The sequence below is a fragment of the Pollicipes pollicipes genome, unplaced genomic scaffold, assembly GCF_011947565.3.
Source record: "Pollicipes pollicipes isolate AB1234 unplaced genomic scaffold, Ppol_2.1 Scaffold_1600;HRSCAF=1878_pilon_pilon_pilon, whole genome shotgun sequence".
In the NCBI taxonomy this organism is placed as follows: Eukaryota; Metazoa; Arthropoda; class Thecostraca; order Pollicipedomorpha; family Pollicipedidae; genus Pollicipes; species Pollicipes pollicipes.
In genome coordinates, this window is record NW_023595962.1 from 1,261,190 (window position 1) to 1,282,575 (window position 21,386).

Sequence of the window (21,386 nt, forward strand, 5' to 3'; positions counted from 1 at the left end):
CGCATACACAAGTAGGCCGACTTTGGCACGCGGGGGAGGGGGAGCGCGGCGAACTCAAACGATTGTCATGATAACTCAGACGACACCAAGACATAAACGAACGGGAAGGGCGCGGTAAACTCAGACGAGTGTTATGATCCTTTAGACGACACCAATACATGAATAAACGAAGTCGGCCGTCTTTGAGAACCATGGCAAGAAGACCCAACGTTTTACCGGAATAACATTTTTCATAACATAAGCAAGCACAGGTGTGCTGATGTTTAGTATCCCCCGGATAACTTGACAAATGACGCTGCGTGAATTGTTGAATTGAACTGAACCGAATTAACTCAAGCATATCGCCTGGCTTTAGGCCTAGCAAAAGCCTGGCAATTTCTGTTGGCAAAATTGTGAAAATCAAGGTTGTTTGACGCACGTTTTATTAATCGACGTTGGTCGGAAAAGCCGCTCCATTCGACTACGCAGTCACCAAAGCTCCATCTATCTCCGTTTGGGGCGCGGGGTGTTGCTTTCGAAGGCCGCTTGGAAAAATGTCACGCTCACTGCTTTCTGGACCGTTAGTGACATATCCATGGGCAGGATATTATTCAGATCACCTGGTGAATTATACATGGCGACATGGTACGCCCATCTTATCAGTTAGGTTGGCCACTGTACCTGCTCTGCTTGCCGAGATATGTTGCTAAGTCTTCAAAACGCCCCCCAAAAAATGGAAGGGGCCGTGGTTTACGCACGAGGGCCCGTGATCACTGATGTCAGATGCATGCCCAACCCTACACTTTTGGCCGTGCAATTGCTCGTTCCCCCTTTGTTTGAATTTAGTGGTGCTGTGTTGCTACCACACTTCGTGCGTCGCGACCGGGGCTTGGTTTCAACTCGCCTTCCTCCGCTTTTAATTTCGTAGTTATGGATTATCACTTCATTGCAATGGGGGCAGCGATATTTTATTCAGACCGCAGCGTTATAAACATCATCCTGATCGGACAGCTTTCAGCCAAACGCCGTCGGCACATACCATCCTCACACACCGACACATAAGGTTACGTGAAGGACTGAGGCACGCACGGCCATTTTTCCTCAGAACGGCAAATACCAAATTTTCGCAAACAGACTCCTGCGACTTTGCGCCAAATTCCTTAGAAACTGCCTCGCTTGAACCACTTGCCTCAGGGTGGTTCACGGTCCCTTCGGTGCTCCCCGGGCTGCGTCGGCGGCGGGCTTACGCACCTGTCATGCTCGCGGTGTACCTGTCTGGCGCTCCAGCTGTCGTCTGTACCAAGCCCCTTCCTCTCGCGCGCGAACCTAGACTACGACTGCCCGACAGCGTGGACGGGGGCGGCGCCGCCCCAGCTTGGCCCGGTGCCAACAGACAAAAAAGCACACATCCGTCGTCTGATAGGCGGCAAACTGTCGTGCGGAGAAGTGAAGATAAGAAGTCGGCAACCGTCGCGACCCCACTCTTACAACGGTCGCTTTTGAAATCGGCGACGATGTTTCTGCAGCGACTAGGCTGCTAAGAGCGGCGCAAACGCGATCCCACTTTGTAAACTGACTACGGCCAGGCATTTGGTTTGCGAGAGCACGTGCCGCCCGTGCGGGTCGTGCTCCACGTCACGTGACAAACAGTTTAGCGGCAGGATACGAGCAAGTCTGCGGCGGGGATCGGACGGGTATTGGCTGCAGGCTGGTTCAGGTTCCAGCCCGCTGGGTATCGGATATCGCGAGCTATGGAGTCAGCCTTATGGAGGCTGAACAATGCCGGACATTTGTGTTCTAGCATTCATCGCACTCGGGATTTGCAGCTCGTTAAACGGTGATAGCAGCTGCTGCTAGGTCAAATACCCGAAGTCGCAGAGTCAAACAACAGGGCATATATAAGGCGTCACTCAATCGTCACTGTTTTTTACATTTAATCCTTACCTTTTGAACGGATGGATTTCTTGCATCACAGATGAGGTTAAGCGGTGTTTGTTTTGAGCCCTGAGATTCCTGCCATCCGATCGCGGTAATTCAGATCAGCTGCAGTATTCGATCGCGAAAGCTCAACGTGCCGCATTGCTCGGCACGGTCCGTCCTACCCTCGTACGTCACCTGGCCTTTAGCATGGCTGCTGCCACCGACCGCAACCCTAGCTGTCAAGGAGAAATCGCGAGCGCTAAACCGACCAGGACCCGCTGCGCCACGGGTGGGTGGATAGCGAGACCGGCGCTCAGACAAACTCGTCCAACTCGTCCCAATGGCTCATCACGATGTCCGAGCCATCGGGACGGACATCGTGACGAGCCATCGGGACGGACATCGTGACGAGCCATCGGGACGGACATCGTGACGAGCATGGGACGAACATGCGACGAACCTGGGACGGACATCGGGACGAGCCATCGGGACGGACATCGTGACGAGCCATCGGGACGGACATCGTGACGAGCCATCGAGACGGACACCGTGACGAGCCATCGAGACGGACATCGTGACGAGCCATCGAGACGGACATCGTGACGAGCCATCGGGACGGACATCGTGACAAGCCATCGAGACGGACATCGTGACGAGCCATCGGGACGGACATCGTGACGAGCCATCGGGACGGACATCGTGACGAGCCATCGAGACGGACATCGTGACAAGCCATCGGGACGGACATCGTGACGAGCCATCGGGACGGACATCGTGACGAGCCATCGGGACGGACATCGTGCCGAGCCATCGGGCGGACATCGTGACGAGCCATCGGGACGGACATCGTGACGAGCCATCGGGACGGACATCGGACGAGCATCGGGACGGACATCGTAACGAGCCATCGGGACGAACATCGTGACGAGCCATCGTGACGGACATCGTGACGAGCCATCGGGACGGACATCGTGACGAGCCATCGGGACGGACATCGTAACGAGCCATCGGGACGAACATCGTGACGAGCCATCGTGACGGACATCGTAACGAGCCATTGGGACGGACATCGTGACGAGCCATCGGGACGGACATCGTGACGAGCCATCGGGACGAACATCGTGACGAGCATCAGGACGAACATCGTGATGAGCCATCGGGACGGACACCGTGATGAGCCATCGGGACGGACATCGCATCATCCTGTTGAGTGCATGCACAGCGGCATGTCACTTCGGAGCGAAGGCGTGACGATTAAAATATCGTCATCCCATTGACATTGACCTTGACCTCTTAATCCCATTGGCACTGACCTTGACCTCTTCATTCCATTGACCTTGACATTGACCTTGATCTTGTCTTATCCATTGACCTTGCATGGTTGTCGCTAGATTGTTCACGACACGGCGCGACCAGGGCATCTGCGACGCAGGAATCGAGGTCCAGCAGCAGACGGCATCCTATCAACAGGAAACAAAACAGGTATCGTATATCAACAGGAAAAGAGATCACCGACACGGTTTGTCGAAGGAGAGGGCACAATCACACAGGGACCACTTGGATCAGGGGTGATCATGATACATCAAGCAGAGTTATAATTTCATTTGCTGATATCGAATGCCAGCAAGATGCTGCAAGATGAATCGATGCCAGCAAGAGCTAGCCAGAGGACACAGTGAGGAGGAAGCATCTGCGTGATGGTATATGGGCAGCATCTGATGTAACATGGGCGTAGATAGTGTAGGTATGGTCAAGCCACACGTCTGGGAGCCAGAGGCATGATCGATTACCCACGGTGCTCGCCCTTCCAGCCATGGCAGGAGGCAGGCGACGCCATGCAGCCCCAGCAGCCGAGTGTGCAGTAAAGTTGACAGTAATGTCCAGATTCACCATATGGGAAGAGGTTGTACGTAGGGGGGGGGGGGAGGGAAGGCATTGTGACGAAGGGCTGCGATTTTCCCAAGCAAGTAAATCACCTCGAGTCGTGGTACCAAACCGGCCATTAATTCTGCTTAAATGGAAGAGAAGACGATGACCAACATTCCTCGAAGCAAACTTGTGCTTGTTACTGGACTCAAGAATTTTCAGTCAGGCAAAATGTAGATACCACACACACACACACCACACACACACACACACACAACACATTATATATATATGTCTATATCCCAGTCCACCAATGTCTTTGGTAAGCAGCGGGCGTAGCCACACCATTACAACCCCCAAGCGGAAATCAAGTACGGTTTCCGTTCCCAGCACACGTGAGCGTTCTCGCCAAGTTCAAAATAGTCTTGAAACGTTGCCTCCTCTAACAAATTGCAGGCAAAACCTCGTCATTTTTAATGACGAGGCTTGATAATTATTCATTCCAAATGACAATAACTTCATAATTCCTCTTTGTTTTTTACGGGGTTTCTCCTCCACTCTGCAAGACAGTGAAAAGGTGGATTTGAAACAATAACGAAAAACAAAGCTCTTCATGACATCCGTTTATTCACGGTACACCATACTACGTCACGTTTTTCACGATTCACGTTGCCTTGCCTAAAACGAACACAATGATCAGCTGCTCACGTTCTCAGTCATATATAATCGAACATTTCCATTTTCACGCCGTAATTAGCCGGTATGTACGAAACCAGTTCCAAAATCAAGTAGCCCTGACGTGAGCGCTTCATGTCGTCAAATGATTTCAAGCGTATAATGCCATACCAAATCGAGTTGATTTTTCCACCGGCACACAAGTACTGTTACTGTCCTGCTTGCAAACGGCCCGCGCGCAGCGAAAAGCACGCACCACAACATAATGAGGCAAAAGCTGACATTTGGTTTGGCTGGCGAAGGAGAGCAATCCCCTCCATGTCCTCACCACTGTACAAGCCAGGCTCCAGGTCGGAGACGCCCACAACAGGGTCGTCAAGCCCCGAATGTCTCAGCTACACGACTTAACCAACCGCTCCAATTTGGGGTCCACCTAGCTTCTGTACTCGGAGCCTTTGCACCAACGGCCACCACCTCCGCGCTAGAAGAACAAAGTAACACCTACGTCCATGTAAAAATGTACAAAACTTCTCGATCCCAACAACATAAATAAATATGTATGTACAAGAAAATACAACTATTGCACGACGGGCTTGTCCGGTTCAGCACAAAAAATCCTGCCATCTTCCTTGTGCTGCCGTCCAGTTAGCTGACCATCCCGTGTTTTGTACCGCCGGACTGATGCCGCGCCTAACAATTTGGTAACACGTGGTTGCGCCAGGGTTGGGCGCCATTAGCGGACCCCGCTTGAGGTATGCCGGGACGGCGCCATCACTGTTTTGTTTGGACACAAGACACTCTGCATCAAGGCCCTGGTACAACTTCTCAGAACGACAGGACAGGCCAACGATTGCTCAGCATGTGGATGAGTTTTACTACGAATGCGTCTAAGAGCGCAGGTACGACATCCGCGGCGCACTCATCAAAGGTCGAACCTAGGTCAGAACCAACAGGGAACACCTGAACCTGCCGCGAACAGGCTCACAACAACTTGAACACCGTCAAAGTTATCCTTCAACTAAAGCTTCATTCTTCTGAGACAGGAAACGCGTCAACAAGCTGGCACGAGACGACCACAGCGACGCGTGAGATCCGACGAAGATGCCCTGGTCACGAAACGCGAAGGGAAACAGAGAACGCGCACAACACAACGATGGCAGTTAAAGCTGAGTTATGGAATAACGGCCACTCTTGCGTGATCCTGGTGGCCCTGTTGACATTCATCTGTCTTACGACACGTTCGCAGCGTCCTTACTGCTCTATCGTGTTCATCAAAACTTCTGCTGGAGACTCCATTCGGCATACAAAACTGGCCTGGTACCACTCTTCGTGTCCACACAGCGCCCGCGCTGCATTGAGTGAGCCTGCACTCGGCGTGCCGCAAGGGTGGAGTGTCGTCGCGCATATTTTCTCCTCGTCACCACGCATGACCGAACATCTCGAGCGGGCGACGCGTCCTGACGCATCCGCCGGTCACTGACGCCACTGACGTCCCTGTAGTCCGGCAGCGCCGGGCGTCAGCCAACGCCACCAGCCATCCCGGCAGCGTCACCCGACGTCACCTGACGCCACCTGACGTCACACCGCCGAGGGCGACGTCACTCCACCGGCGTGGCCATCTTGATGGTGCACTCGCCCAGGCGGCGCACCGACGTGAGCAGACTCTCCGACGACGAGCGCTTCATGTTCCGATAGTACGACGCCGGCTTCTTGTCGCGCACGATCTGCACGTCGTCGAGGATCGTCTGCAGGTACGGCAGGCCCGGGTTGGAGGAGCCGAGCGGCGCCGGCGGCAGCGGACACGGGTACAGCGGCTCGGCCGGCGCCGGCCGCGCAGAGGGCGATACCAGCGCCAGTGCGCTCCGGTTCAGGCTCCGTAGGTAGCTCTGCATGCTGGCCGTAGGACTCGGCAGCGAAGACCCGTCCGGCGTCTGCCGAAGACGGATGGCGTCAGCACGGCGGCGGCGCCCGATTGGTGGGTCAAGGGATGCGCCGTGAGTTGAAGGTGTGGGTTTTGAAACTTGGGCGCGAAGTAGTGAGGTTATGGATGAACGTAGCATGAAATTAAAAATTTCACATCGTTGGCAGTCAACTTGTACGATAAGCGACACCGTGTGTCCGGCATGTTACATGGGCCATCTTAAACAGTGTTTTATAGTAGACGTAAACTTAAGATACGATTCATATTGTAAGAGGTCATTTACCAGGGTATTTTACAAGTCAGATCAACAAGACACGTGTTAAGGCCAGAAAATAAGGCCTAACGACGTACAGCCAGATCATGACACCAGACCACGTGATAGCAAAGCATGGGAGCACGGCAACTGACCAGGCCACGACATCGCGCAGTGTAACGAAATCCCGCCGGTGTCATGACATCAGTGTCATCACATCCCGCCAGATGAGAACGTCCGACCATCTCCCTCCGCACGGCAGCATCACGCCAGCCGCCCACACCATGGCAGCGTCACGCCAGCCGCCCACACCATGGCAGCGTCACGCCAGCCGCCCACACCATGGCAGCGTCACGCCAGCCGCCCACACCATGACCCCATCAACATTTACATATTGACAACATCGGACCAGCCCACAACCACACCGAGATCACACTGCGTTCAGAAATCACACCGCATTCCGAGATCCCACCATCTCGAGTCTACGCCACTTTCCGAGATCACACACACCCAGAAATCAACACCGCATTCCGAGATCCCACCGCATTCCGAAACCCACCACATTCAGAGATCACACCGCATTCCGGGATCACACCACATCCCGAGTTTTACACCCATTCCGAGATCACATCGCACCCAGAAATCACACCGCATTCCGAGATTACACTTCATGCCGAGATCACATCGCATTCCGAGATCACACACCGTATTCCGAGATCACACCGCATCCAGAAATCACATCGCATTCCGAGATCACACCGCATTTCGATATCACACCTCATTCCAGATCCCACTGCATTCCGAGGTCGCACCGCATTCCGAGATCACACCGCATCCAGAAATCACACTCACCCCGCATTCCGAGATCACACCGCATCCTGAGATCACACCGCATTCCGAGATCCCACCGCATTCCGGGATCCCACGGCATTCCTCACCCGTCCGTCGTCTCACCTGCGCCTTGCGCCGCTCGTCCTCCGTATGTCGGTCCATGTGACACTTCAGCTTGTCCTGACGGCTGAAGGCTCGCGGACACACCTGGCACGCGTACGGCCGCTCGCCCGTGTGCGTGCGCACGTGGCGCTTCAGGTGCGCCGAGCGCGCGAACGCCGCCGGACAGAACTCGCACTGCAACGGGACAGGCACGTGGCGGTGATGGCGCGCCATGGAGGCGGGTGTGCGCGGACGGGTGGTGGCGGTGTGCGGCGGCGGTGTGTGATGCGGGTGACGGTGTGTGATGGAGGCGCGCGATGGCGCCGCGAGGGGGCAGCGCGAGGAGGCATATGTGGAAAATGGCTGTTGCAGGTATTACGCACGGCACGTGAGTGCCGCGTGTTATGGCAGCACGCGGCGACGACCATTAATAGTGGAGCACGGCGGTGACGGTGGCAAGTGATTGCTGCACGTGGTGTTTCCCACGTGATGGAGGCAACGTGCCACGTGAGATGTTGAGAGATGCAAATATCACGTGGCGTTTCTCACATGACGGCAAGGCGATACAGCGGAACGGCAAAGTCGTGGGGCAGTGATGTGACGAATAACAGCTCCGTAATGAAAGTGCATGAGCGTCGTGTGTTACGCTATTGGCTGGCCGCGGTGTGGCATTCTCGATAGCATTTTCGATAAAATCCGCGATTATCGATTGCTGTGGACAAGCGCCCAGCCGTCGGCAGACCACGGGACATACATGGATGAACATTACGAACAGAACGCGTCACGTCAGTCAGTCAGTCAGTCAGATAGGTGGAGCCGAACGCAGGCCGCCTCATTCTACCAACGAGCTCGAACAGCTAACTCTCGGGCGATGTCCACTCGAGCCCGTCTCTCACAGCCCGAGCCCGTCTCTCATCACCTGAGCCTATCTCTCACTACCTGAGCCCGTTCCTCTCACCACCCGAGCCCGTCTCTCACTACCTGAGCCCGTCTCTCACCACCTGAGCCCGTTCCTCTTAACACCCCAGCCCGTCTCTCACTACCTGAGCCCGTCCCTCACCACCTGAGCCCGTTCCTCTCACCACCCGAGCCCATCTCTCACCACCTGAGCCCGTCCCTGACCACCTGAGCCCGTTCCCCTCAACACCCCAGCCCGTCTCTCACCACCTGAGCCCGTCCCTCACCACCTGAGCCCGTTCCTCTCAACACCCAGCCCTACAGCCCGTCCCGCTCACATGCCCGAGCCCGTCTCTCACCACCGAGCCCGGTCTCTCACCCTTAAAACTGCTTCTCCAGTCTGTCTGTGACATGCACCCGACTGATGTGGTCCTTCAGGTCATCAGCACTGACGAAGTGTTTCTTGCAGAAGACGCAGCTGCCGGCGGCGCCGTCCAGCGCGCCGGACAGGTGCGGCGAGGTCAGCGGAGAGTTCAGCTCGGCCTTGACCCGCACCCGACCCGGGCCCTCGCTCAGCTCCACCTGAGGTCACATGGATCAGACGGGGTCAGACGGGGTCCGGACTGTGTTAAATGGGGTCAGACTGTCAGACGGGGTCAGACTGTCAGATGGGGTCAAGCAGAGGTCAGGCGGAGGGCAAAGGTCTGGACGACGGAAGGGTAGATGACGCCAGCCACTAGGGTTAGTCGAGCTCGGCAGCTTCACGCCACGCAGGAGGCTAGACAGAGGCCAGGCAGCATAATAAACACAAAATCAAAATTAGAATAAAGGTAACTTAAATTAGGTATAAATCAGACAGATTGGTGTTATGCCTGGATTTTGGGTAGGAGCCGTGAAGCGAAATCCGGAGACGATTGTAGGATGACTTGATGACCTAATTTTGGCTTCGGACTTTCAAGGTGATGTGGGGCGCCACGTTTCGAAGAACGCAACAGCACGAATTACATGCGTGCAATGTAACAGCTGTTTCATTCAACCACATGCTAAGTAACGTGTCCAGATTTAGACACGACTGAAGTCGTAAGCGTCGTGAAACCGTTGAACCTTTACACTGGTCGGAGGTCGTCGCCTAGGATGAGCGGAGTGGTGCGTCCAAGAAAACGAATATGCCTTGTTTTTCGGGTGACCGTTGTGTTCGACACCCCACGTTGAAATCATTTCATTTACCGATATTTTTTCTGCTTCATCCGCCCTGCCAGCTCATCCAAGCTCGGTAGCCCCCCCCCCCCCCCCCCCCATCAACAGGCCTCTTTCCCTGTCTGCTGCCGCTCACCTGGGAGGTTAATCAGGCCCCTTCCCTCCTTGCTGCCGCTCACCTGGGGGTTAAGCAGGCCCCTTCCCTCCCCGCTGCCGCTCACCTGGGGGTTAAGCAGGCCCCTTCCCTCCTTGCTGCCGCTCACCTGGGGGTTAAGCAGGCCCCTTCCCTCCCCGCTGCCGCTCACCTGGGGGTTAAGCAGGCCCCTTCCCTCCCCGCTGCGCTCACCTGGGGGTTAACAGCCCCTTCCCTCCCGCTGCCGCTCACCTGGGGGTTAATCAGGCCCCTTCCCTCCCCGCTGCCGCTCACCTGGGGGTTAAGCAGGCCCCTTCCCTCCCCGCTGCCGCTCACCTGGGGGTTAAGCAGGCCCCTTCCCTCCCCGCTGCCGCTCACCTGGGGGTTAAGCAGGCCCGCCTCGGCCTCCGACACGAAGGACGAGTTCAGTGACGAGACGGAGTCGTCGGCCACCTCCTGTGACGTCGTTGTCACGCGTTGCCGCTCGGACGCGTCGCTCCGGTCCGAGTGGCTGCTGCTCTGACGACGCGCCTCCCCGGCACCGTTCGTGTCCTGTCGGCCGCCCGGCGTCAGGGATGGCGGCGGCGGGTCTCAGTGCCGGCGGGTCGGGTTCGAATCCGGTGAGGGGATGACATTTTTGGGTGGAGTTTTCGTAAAAACTGGGGTAGTGGGTGCCACTGATGAACGCAGCAATTGCAAACGTACTTAACTTATCTCAGGAATATCTGTAATGGGACAGTGAAATATCCAAATGTAAGAATACGGTAGTGCAACCTCTGTCGCTTTATCCTGGGCGTCCTCAAATAACATGATATACCAGTTAGCATTATACTTCATGTCACTAGAGAGCAAAATCTGTAACGCATCCCAAAATAAGGAATTTAGCGGAGATCTTGTGAAGCTCAACTATAGACACAAATCTATCCGAAAACACACACGCACAATGCTTGGCTCCACTCGATAGACAAACGCTATGCAAACATGCTATCAATGAAAAATCCATCCAAACTGAAACCCATTCATACCGAGCTGACACCCCACCACAAGCTAGCTCGCAACCTTCCAAACATGGGCGACTCCCTCCCACCTCCACAACCATAGCCCCCCCCCCCCCCCGCACCTGCCACACCTACCACAAACAGCGGCGTGGAGCAGCGGCGCACCTCTTGCGGCGCCTCCTCGCGCGGCCGCGTCCTCCTGCCGTCGTCGTCCTCGGAGGACGGGCGCCGCTTGAGCGGGGACCGGCGTCGCTCGGCGTCGGCGCGCGCCGGCGCCAGGTTCTTCCGCAGCAGCGACTTGACCGGCGAGGTGAGCAGGGGCGCGGCCGCAGCCGCGGCGGCGGCCGCCAGCGGCGGCGGCGGGAAGGCGAACGGCAGCGGCAGTGGCAGCCCGGCCAGCGCTGCCGACCGCTGCTGAAAGGGGCGCGGGGGGACGTCAGGGTCCGGCGGGCAGATGACAGACAGGGGGGAAGCGCGAGGTGTTCGGGAAGCGCCACAGGCGGGGCCAGAGGCGGGCATGGTGCGGCGAGTGGAGACCTAGGGGGCGTGCCTGATGCGGAAACAGTGGGAAGACGCCAGACGCAGGGAGAACGCCGGACACGGGCGCGGTGGGAAGACGCCGGACGCAGGAAAAACGCCGGACGCGGGCACGGCGAGGAGACTGCAAACTCAGGCAATACGCCTCCGGAAAAACGCCTTAGGCAAAACGCCTCAGGCAAAACGCGAGCAATGGAGACAAGGCACTGAGGCACAAGAAACGCGAATACATGAATCTCTTCCTAAATCAGTATAGAAGAGCAGGCCCCACAGCAAGCGGGTGCAGTGGCAGCCTCGTCAAAATGGGATCGACAGTAGGAGTAACACAATTAAAAAACAAAATGGGGACAACACAGCGGGTCACAAAAGCGCTTCAGTTCACGTGGCGGGAGCTCACCTTCACTGAGTTTGGTGACCCGGTCATTGCAATGCCGCGGACCTCCAGCATTGTCGCCGCGTCCACAAGGCCGTCAATCTCCGAGTCGTGAACGGAAATCTCGCCCGTGTAGACGTACTCGATAAGCGACCGCACGCATGACACCTGTCGGCACACTCGCAAACTGTTAGTGTCGATTCTGGCTATTGATAGCGCTGGCTTTTAAGGAATGACCGGTCCAGCGGGCTTGCTGGGACGGGGGGGGGGGGGGGCGCATGCCGCCGGCAGCGTTTGGCGCGCTAACACATGTGATAATTCGACCAGCTATCATAGCTGGACGGCATGCTCTTCCACAAAACGCAACACGTGTTGTCATTTCAACAGCAGCCCACAACTTTAGAAGCTTCTGCCTGCGAATACTAGCTAATCGACGACACTGGCTCTAGGGGACGACATAATCCCTGGTGGTGGCTGGTCCCTTCTTAAGATGTTTCACCGCTGAACATTCACAGTCTGTTTGTTTCCCAGAGCACAGGTTTGGTCCAAGAACACATCAGTCCCCTCCCACCACCTCCCCCGGCTTCAAATACCGATCAATTTGATGGCTGCGTTTCATCCACACATCCGCAACACGTTGCCGTGGTTACCTGTAGGTCGGGCAGGATAAGCGTGGCTTCTGACTCCTGATTAGCCGAAAGAAGCTTCTCCAGCAGTGGACTACAGGCCGACAGCAGAAGCCGATGGGCTGCCGAACAAGCGACGATTTATCTACCCGGCTGGATTACACATTTCTGCACGTAAGCCGGCGTAACGAAATGTTCTTAGTAGAATGTCAGTGGATGTCAGGAATTTACATTTCATCACATGTGATGCGTTTTAATATTTTCCGAAGTTCAAACGCCAACTTAACCTGAAAAACAAGGATAAAGACCATTCACGTCATCACCAGGATTAAACCACACCAACAAGGCTACAACGGCCCTTTCTACTCTTCTTAGTGGTCGTATTACTTTCTGGGAGGCCAGACATGACACCCTGGCAGCTGCTCCTGATGCCACACTTAATCCCCTGTCCACATGGGCACCAAAGTAGCACGGTATCTTTCGAACTGCTGAACACCCACCTTTGATCTCACCACCGCAACAGACCAGCGTCACGTCCACGTAACTCTCGTTCTTTCGCAGCTCCATAAATTCGGTGCACAGGCTGGGCACGTGCGTTTGCCATTTTAACCTGTAGGCGTCGCCCGCCGACGCCATGGTTTGTTATAGGTGGCAGCACCTGTGGAAAGCGCGGTTTTGTTAGCCATGGGCCGACAGGTGGGCGTTGGCACGACGACGACATAACGGTTATTCCTGACAGATGGCAGCACTAAAACACCATCATCACCTCTGCATTCTTCTCCCTGCCCCTTCAACCACGTCAGCAGACTAAACCCATTTAAGTAGAGTCGCTAGGTTGCTGCGGAGAAGTCGCTCTGTTGCCGCCAGACACCGCGCGAGGTAAAAGAAAACGAAAAACAGCGAAGGAAAAAGCAAAGGAAAAGGAAAGACGCCAAAAAAAAAAACAGCCGCCGGGCACGAACCAATCGAAATCGAAGAATCACGTAAGCGCGTTTTCCGGACATATGACCTTCGTCTGCTGCACTGTATTCATCTGTCCGACAAGCCACGGACTGCGCGATAAAGACGGCAGACCAGACGGACGTGGAGTGCAGTGTGAGTCAACGGGAAAGCTTGGGATGGATTCGTGTTGAATCCAGATCGTGTTGGTGAGAACTGCATCGCGTAATTCACTTAACGAATTCAGCTGGAAGTTGATCGGATCATCCTCGCATGCTGAAAGCCCTAACCACCCCTGTGAACACTTCACATGCGTATAGACGCAGGTACGCGCGAGAAAAAATGGGTATTCGTACAAACTGTATGTTAAGAAACATCCAAGCAATTTTCTGTAGGAATAATTCGTGTTTGTTTCCGCGTTGCATCCTCTGCACTTAGCGCGGAGTCTGCTGCACGCCAGGCGCAATCAGTGCAGAGGTCATTTCTCCTGGCCTGCGCCAGAGCGGTCTTGCCGCAACGCGGTTTGGCCTACATGTTAGGCCCCAGTTAGGCTCGGTGACTCCATCTGCAGCATGGCTTTCCCTGACGCCATCTATTCCAGCGATCCCCCTGCCCCCCCCCCCCCCCCCAACCTCACCACACTCTGCCCCAGCGCCCCCGCCCTCCCTCTCCCGCTGCAGCGCTGTCTGCCCTCCACGCCTCTGTCCCGGCGTTCTGGTGCGCCCTAGTCCAGTCAGCCCCAGCTCAGTCTGCCCTAGTTCAATCGGCTGCCCCTGCTCAGTCTGCCCTAGCCCAGTCGGCCCTCCTCAGTCTGTCCTAGCCTACTCTGCCCCAGCCCAGTCTGTCCTAGTTCAGTCGGCCCAGCTCAGCACGCCCCAGCTCAGCCTGCCCTAGTTCTGCCTGCCTCAGCACTTCCACTCCGCGGCGGCGCCCGCCCAAGTGTCCGCCCAGCCCTCGCCAGCCCCAGCTGGCGGCGTCGCGCCGGGGGCGTTCCGCCATGAAGAACTGGTCGGGGCGGCCGGCGGTCAACGCCCCTCCCCCTCCCCCTCCTCCTCCATCCGTCCGTCCGAGGGCGGGACAGGTAAGAGGGGCGCCGCAGAGACGCCACGCCGAGGGGAGCGGACGCGACAGGGGGAGGGGGAGGGGGAGGGGGCGGGGGAAGGAATCGAAGCGCGAAGCAGGGGAGGGGCGGCAGCGCTGGCGCCGATGAGAGCATGGCGCGCCGTGAACGTTGTGCTTCGCACCTGTGTTGCCAGCAGACAGATACGCCGCCACGCAAAAAAACGACCACCGTTTTCAAAAACCATGCTCCCAACCTATCTCTCCCGCGTGAAACGCGCGCCGAACAGCGCAAGACCTCAGCACACACAGCGCAGACCAGCGTCACTTCGGGCATCAGCTCGATCCGCAACACCTGCGACACGGCGGCCGCGCCTCCGCGCTCGGCGGCCGTGCAGCGCGGCAAAAACCGCTCCGGCGTCCTTGCGCCGCCCAACCGCCTCTCGCGGGGAGGTCATTCACAGCGTCCGCGCCGCGCCGCGCCGCCGCCTTCGCCGCCGCCGCCGCCTTCGCCGGTCCCGGTTCAGCCCGGTGTGGAAGTCATGGTCGCCGTTGCAATTACGCTGACATGATTAGCGGCGAAGCCGGCGGCGGGCCCGGTCGGCCCGGCGGTGCCGCCGCCGAGAGCTCGCCCGGCGCTGGCGGCGCGGCGGCGCCGGGGTCACCGGCGGTCACTGCGGGGGCGCTCGCGGTCACCGCCGGCTGCACGGCCGGGGGAGCGAGGGAGAGGGGAAGGGGGTCGAGTGCGGCGCCGCGGCTCCCCGAGACGGCCAGAAGGCGGGGAGGTTTGACCTCACGTTTGGTCTTCGGGTTGTCGGTACGGTGTTAAAATCGGAGGAGGGGGGGGGGGGGAGAGGATCGCGAGAATAGATGATGCGAACGGCCGGACGAAATCCTCGCGAGAATGGATGCCGGATCCGCGCCGGCTTACAGCGCGCAGGTGTGTCTACGTAGGAACGTCGAGTTCGACTGCAGAACGGCCCAGCTTGAGGGCAGGAGATGGGCAAAAAACCGACACCATATCGACAAAATCTCCCACCAAAGTCACCAGAGCGTCACAAAGTCGTCAAGCCACATCCTTTCATTCATCGTCCACCAGCAAACTGGCTTACAAACGCCATCTGACATGATCTTGCCAGTGGCGACAAACGCAAGACGCTTCGTTTCGACGCCACTTAAGCTCCGCGCAGCCGAGAAACCGCGACAACAGCGCACCACTCACTGACCAGCATACTTCTCCCAGAGGAAAGATCTCATGACGCGCGAGAACACTTGCCTCGATGTTTTTCAGTCTCCCGAAAACCAGCTCTTCCGGCTTGAGAGTTGGAGCTGGACGCTCAGCATACACCGAATCACAACAGCAACAGCGGACCGGGCTATGCCAGGCGCGGCTGGGAGACTGCGATGACGCACACAACACCAGCCCGCCGCCGCCCCTCCCCCTCTCCCGCCCGCTCACCGACGATGTTCCCCTCCCCTTCCCTCCCACGTCGCGACGCCGCCGACCTTACGTCCCCCCCCCCCCCCCACCCTCCCCCCGGATCTCCCAGCCTCCAGTCTCCTAGAACCCCAGTCGCTCAACCTCTAGCTGTCGTTGTCTTCTCTTCAGATTAGTTCCGTCCTCAAGTCCCGCAGCGTCCTCAGACTCGGCCGTCCGCTATCGGTGGCTCAGTGGGCCTCTCTATGGGCTTGATCGCACGCTGTCGGTGGCTCAGTGGGCCTCTCTATGGGCTTGATCGCACGCTGTCGGTGGCTCAGTGGGCCTCTCTATGGGCTTGATCGCACGCTGTCGGTGGCTCAGTGGGCCTCTCCATGGGCTTGATCGCACGCTATCGGTAGCTCAGTGGGCCTCTCTATGGGCTAGATCGCACGCCGTCGGTGACTCAGTGGGCCTCTCTAAACTTTCGCCAACGACATCCCCACTTCTGCCGTCCATGTCGCACGAAAGCCCTGCCCCGAATGTCTCCCGTGGCACCGTGCCATGCAGGCTGTCCACCGGCATGGAGGCCATCAAGGAGCATGGCGTTGACAGTGACAGAGATGCTGTAAATGCTTTAGCGGCATGGCCTTCGGCAGTGCCTGTGTTCGTGTGTTTCGCATGCTTGTGGAAGACGTCTGGCAACCAACCCATGACAAGAAAGGTATGTAGAGTGAGCTGCTGGATTCTAGGCCTCCAAAAACTACTCGCAGCCGAAGCTTCTCGTGAATTATGTCGACGAAACGGTACCTTTAAGGTTTTTTTTTCAAAAATACTTATGACGCTCGAAATCACTACGCAACTTAAATACCATGCTGAGACTTCAAAGCCGCCCACCATCCTTCCAAATAAACTCATGTGATTTCTTCAAAATCCTCCCCACTCCCTCCCCGTTCCTGGGGCCATTCCAACCCAGCCTCTCCCTACCCGCCCCCCCCCCCTCCCAGCCCTCTCCTCGCCCGTCCCTCGGCCCTCTCTCCGCCGGTCCCTCGGCCCTCTGGCCCTCTCCCCGCTGGTCCCTCGGCCCACTCCTGCCTGCTCCCGGCCTCTCCCCGCTGGTCCCTCGGCCCACTCCTGCCTGCTCCCGGCCTCTCCCCGCTGGGCCCTCGGCCCACTCCTGCCTGCTCCCGGCCTCTCCCCGCCCGTCCCCCGGCCCTCTCTAGGTCATCCACCAGCGCGCCCGGCCGGGCGTCCGTCGAACCCCGCGCCGCCGCCCCGGGCGCCGCGCCGTACGGTCCATTTTTATTTAGCCGGCCGCCGGCGCAGGTACGGTTATGGGAAAAAACGACTTCGTCACGGCGCCGCCGGCAGCGGCTGGCTATTGTGTCGAGCCCGGAGAGGAATGTGGCGACAGGTGCCGGCGCGGCCCGGCCCGGCCAGGCCCGCGGCGCCCGGCCCGCGGCCGGCCAGGCCCGCGGCGCCCGGCCCGCGGCCGCCACGGCTGGGTCAAGGGCCTCTGGGCCGGCAAGCAGTGGGCATGGAGCCTGTGTACAGCCAGGAGACTGTGTACGGGACCTCTGGACCAGCGGGGATATGATTGGGGTCGGTGGACTGGTAGGGGCTGGGTCGGAGCCCCCAAGCTGGCAGGAGACTGGGTCAGGGGCCTCTGGGTTGGCTGGAGAGGTCATGGGCCTGAACACCGTCAGAGGAGCGGTCAGGCACTCTGGACTGGCACTGATGGGGACATGGGCTGCAGGGCTCACACGAGCATGGCGAGAAGGCCGTTATGTGACGGACAGCATGGACAAGAAGAACTCCGAGAAAATCAACACTTTCGTTTGAAACTCTCCAAGTATTTTTTCCTGTGTTCCAACGCCGAACAACGCTGTGGTTACGTCTGAGGCATTTCGGCATCGCCCGGTCCAATCTAGAAGGAAGCATTGTGGGTTACCACAGGAGCTCTGTGTGGCATTGGTGGACGCGATGTATCTCGAGCGAACAAAGCGCGGTTTAAATCCCTCGCATCTGATGAAAAACTACCCATTCATGACGGCTAGCTGGGCTTTCGGCGCACATAATCATCCGCGAGCTTTCAGGGACCCTTCCACGTCAGGGCTGGCAGCCTTCAGTGAACATTGTCCCGCGACACAGCTGCATTTGCTGCGTTCAATATTGCAATCGCCTCATCCTCATGATGCGCGTCGCCTGGTCGGCGTGTCGCACCTCGCACGTCACCATCTCACGCCTCACCGAAGCGTGAGTTCATGAACGCGAGTAGGACCAAGCCGTGAGAGCCCAGGCGCCTGGGTTCACTGTCCGCCGCCAGAATGTCCCAAGTAAACATTTCGCGTCGGGCCGGGGATCCGAAGCTGGATGGATGGCCGCGAGCACACGCCTCCTCGATCAGCTCCCCCCTCCTCTAGCGAGTCCTCGCCGGGCAGCGGGCCTGAAGTCAACGCACGAGCGAGGCCGCGGCGCCCGCTAGTGGCCTCAGCGGTTGACTCCATTCTCGGCCACCTCTCGGCGCTCTGCCCTCTCCCGCGCTCTGCCTCCACAAACAGACCAAACCAGGCGAGGCGGCGCCGGCGGCTACGGACGAGGAAATAAGGAGACCCCGTTACATGCGCGTGCCCCGAGGGCCCGCATAGCGGACGCAGTTCGGCCGGCGGCCGCGCCGCGGCGCTGTCGGCCGCCCCCTGCCCCGTTAGGAGGCCGGGCGCTCTGTGACCCCCTGACCCGGGGCTGACCCCTGCTTTCACCGGCAGGGGGCGGGGCTCCCGACGGCGGCTTGTGGAGACGACGTCGCCTCAGGGCCCGGGAGTGCCAGGCACACTCAGTCACGCGGGGGAGGGGAGAAATTCTCCGCAGCCCAACACAAACAACCCGCTGGAATCAGAACGCTGAAAACGCGTCGGGAGCGGCAATAATGCTTGGCGAGCAATAGCAGTATACCGGCCGTTCCAGGTTAGTGACGCGATCAAATGAACTTCACTTCTAGCCCAGCAATCTGTGTTGATCCGCTGCATCAATCAAATATGATTGAAAGGCGTCAATTTCCTCTAAGCGTAACTGACCATAGCACACGCAGAAGAAATTGGGCCTGTTGCGTAAAAACAACTTGGCAATATAATAAAAACACAAAGGCTACCGTAAACAAAATGCAGACTTTTGAAATAGCACAGAACTGAAACGTGTTGGTGTGCCCGATCCCTTTTGCCGGAGAACGCTATGTTCCAGGCGGATCAGTTGCCTGAGCAAGAAGCATCGAAATCACTTTGCAAACAATTCGTCGGTGCCGCAAAACAGGGGCGAACCTGTAATGGACTGCAAGCGATACGTATAGAAGTATTGTCTTCTCCCAAATCTTGACTTATCTCTTCATCAGAACGTCCGGCGTCTGCAAATAGTCAAGCCAAGCTGCGATACTGGAAGTCATCCAACTGGTGATAAAGGTGACTAAAAACCCGAAGCGACAGCGAGAAGAATAGCGCATGAGATTGGCCACGGGCGGCTCACTCCGACATACCCAGAGCAATGCATTCTCCTAGTGCCGGAAGCGCCAAGCAGCATCCCACCAGAGCGCTTACCACAACGCCGTGAATCACCCCATCTTCACCGGGGGCCCAGGAGGGGGAGAGGGGGAGAGGCCACCCTCCAGAGTGGGGGCCGGAAACGCAGCAGCCCCCGCCAGCCGTACTGGGAATGCCCCGGGCTGTGGGCTTTCCAGGACCCCGCTCGCTCCCCACCCGGCCAAGTGGGTCATGCCGGGCGCCGGCGGTGGGGGGAGGGGGAGGGGCGGCAAACAGGCCGGCCCTACTCAATCAGGCTGACGGCTGTGACGGCTGTGACCCCCTCCCTCCCTCTCCCTCCCCCTCTCTGTCTCTGTATCTGCCGCCACCTCTTCCTCTGGTGCCTGATCTGTGCTCTTCCACGCACGCCACCCGTCGCGCAAGACGGCGGCAGAGGCTCCTGCCAGGATCTTTGGCAATGTCACTCCCTTTCGTGATGCATTTTCCTTTCTGTTTTGCGTATCTCCTCTAGCCCTTTTGTACTTCTCTCGTTCCCCTATGGTTCTCAATACCTTTATAACTTGTCTTCACAGAACATTTCAGCATCGTTCAAGAATGTGAGTACTGAGACAGGCGTGGAGTAGGTGGTTTTTTATCGCATCATTTGCACACTTAATCGGCAAAATTATCGGACTTCCGTGCAAGCACAAGTAATGTTCTTCGCTCCGATAAAAATAAGCTTCAGCCCTCTGAGCGATGCACATCTCCAATCACCGTCTGTCACTCACTGGACAGAGGACGCACCTTGAACCACCGCGGCTCGCCCTGCCCGAAACATCTACCACCTTCCTGTTTTCTCTCCCTTCACCCCTGTTCCCCCCCCCCCCCCCCCAATGTTCTCCCTATGCTGCGCTATCAGGGCAACATACGAACATCATCAGATCCTCCAGCCAGCAAAACCGGCACACCGGCAAACCAGCACACCAGCAAACCAGCACACCAGCACACCAGCAAACCAGCAGACCGGCAAACCAGCAAACCAGCACACCAGCAAACCAGCACACCAGCAAACCAGCAGACCGGCAAACCAGTACACCAGCAAAACCGGCACACCAGCACACTAGCACACCCGCAAACTAGTATATCAGTACACCAGTACACCAGCACACCAGCACACCTGGCCGGACGGACTGTCCACAAGAGGAGGGGTGCACTACAGAGGTGACACCACCGAGGTGTAGTTGTGAGAGGGACACCACCGAAATGTAGTTGTGAGAGGGACACCACCGAGGTGTAGTTGTGAGAGGGACACCACCGAAGTGTAGTTGTGAGAGAGACACCACCGAAGTGTAATTGTGAGAGGGACACCACCGAAGTGTAATTGTGAGAGGGACACCACCGAGGTGTAGTTATGAGAGGGACACCACCGAAGTGTAATTGTGAGAGGGACACCACCGAGGTGTAGTTATGAGAGGGACACCACCGAGGCGCGGTGCAAGGAGGGGACACCACGTGCGTGCCGACATCGCCTGTGCCCGTCCTGCTGTCAGCTGTACAACCAACCGACTCGCAGCGTGGCTGGAACAGAGTATGGTAACAAATCCCCCCTCCCCCACGAAACCGGCAAATTAGTGCGATTTGGTACGATTTTGGTAACCGGCCAAATGGTGCCGTGTGGCGGCCGGGCGCGACTGGGGCGCCAACACTTCTGATGACTTTATGTGCGGGATAAATGATGACCGCATATGTCTGATGATACGACCTGAATGACGATATATGCGTGCCAGCGTCCGGGTCTAGATGCCAGGATGTGCAGCGAGGAAAGCAGCCTCGTGGTTTCCGGCGACCTCGCGAAATATGTGAGACACCTAATCTAATAATTTGAACTAATACAGGGGTCCAAGCGCTCGTAGGCTGGAGGGGGGGGGGGGGAGGGGGGGACGGAAGTAAGCTCATGGGTCCATGTGGTTCTAAAACTGTCAATCAGTACGCCCACGCTGTGCGACACCTCTTATCCTTTTTCTAGTTTCCTCCTGCCTACTTGCGACGCCCCGCTTGTCCGGGGCAGCGCCAGCCACGAGTGGGCCGGGATGCCCACTGGAAGCAGACCCGACCCCGTCCAGAGGCCCCGTGCACATCCTGCAAAGGGGACCC

The 21,386-nt window shown here is 57.7% G+C and overlaps 2 protein-coding genes and 1 long non-coding RNA gene across 3 annotated transcripts in view; all 3 read right to left on the reverse strand.

The window, feature by feature from the left end:
- The window catches only part of LOC119092353 (protein germ cell-less-like), a 10,301-nt gene extending 9,227 nt beyond the window's left edge, over positions 1–1,074 (reverse strand). Inside the window, exon 1 of the mRNA XM_037215320.1 lies at positions 1,069–1,074. Coding sequence (XP_037071215.1) covers positions 1,069–1,074 — 6 coding nt within the window. The remainder of the gene's footprint in view (positions 1–1,068) is intronic.
- A 4,864-nt stretch (positions 1,075–5,938) lies between these two features.
- Positions 5,939–7,781, reverse strand: LOC119092364 (early growth response protein 1-like). The gene is made up of 2 exons (XM_037215331.1): positions 7,569–7,781; positions 5,939–6,371 (listed from the first exon to the last, which is right to left on the reverse strand). Exons 1-2 carry the CDS (start codon positions 7,779–7,781, stop codon positions 6,039–6,041), a joined length of 546 nt encoding a protein of 181 aa, XP_037071226.1. The 3' UTR covers positions 5,939–6,038.
- Positions 7,782–8,840: 1,059 nt separating this feature from the next.
- On the reverse strand, positions 8,841–10,948 carry LOC119089953 (uncharacterized). Its single transcript, XR_005093198.1, has 3 exons — positions 10,908–10,948; positions 10,153–10,326; positions 8,841–9,026 (listed from the first exon to the last, which is right to left on the reverse strand). It is a non-coding gene; the product is annotated as an uncharacterized LOC119089953 (long non-coding RNA).
- Positions 10,949–21,386: the final 10,438 nt, after the last annotated feature.

Bases quoted from the DNA above. Each gene is read 5' to 3' on its own strand.
- LOC119092364 (XM_037215331.1), bottom strand. From the start codon at position 7,781: ATGGCGCGCCATCACCGCCACGTGCCTGTCCCGTTGCAGTGCGAGTTC. The intron at 6,372-7,568 runs GTGAGACGACGG...CGTCTTCGGCAG, and splicing joins ACGAGCGGCGCAAGGCGCAG to ACGCCGGACGGGTCTTCGCT.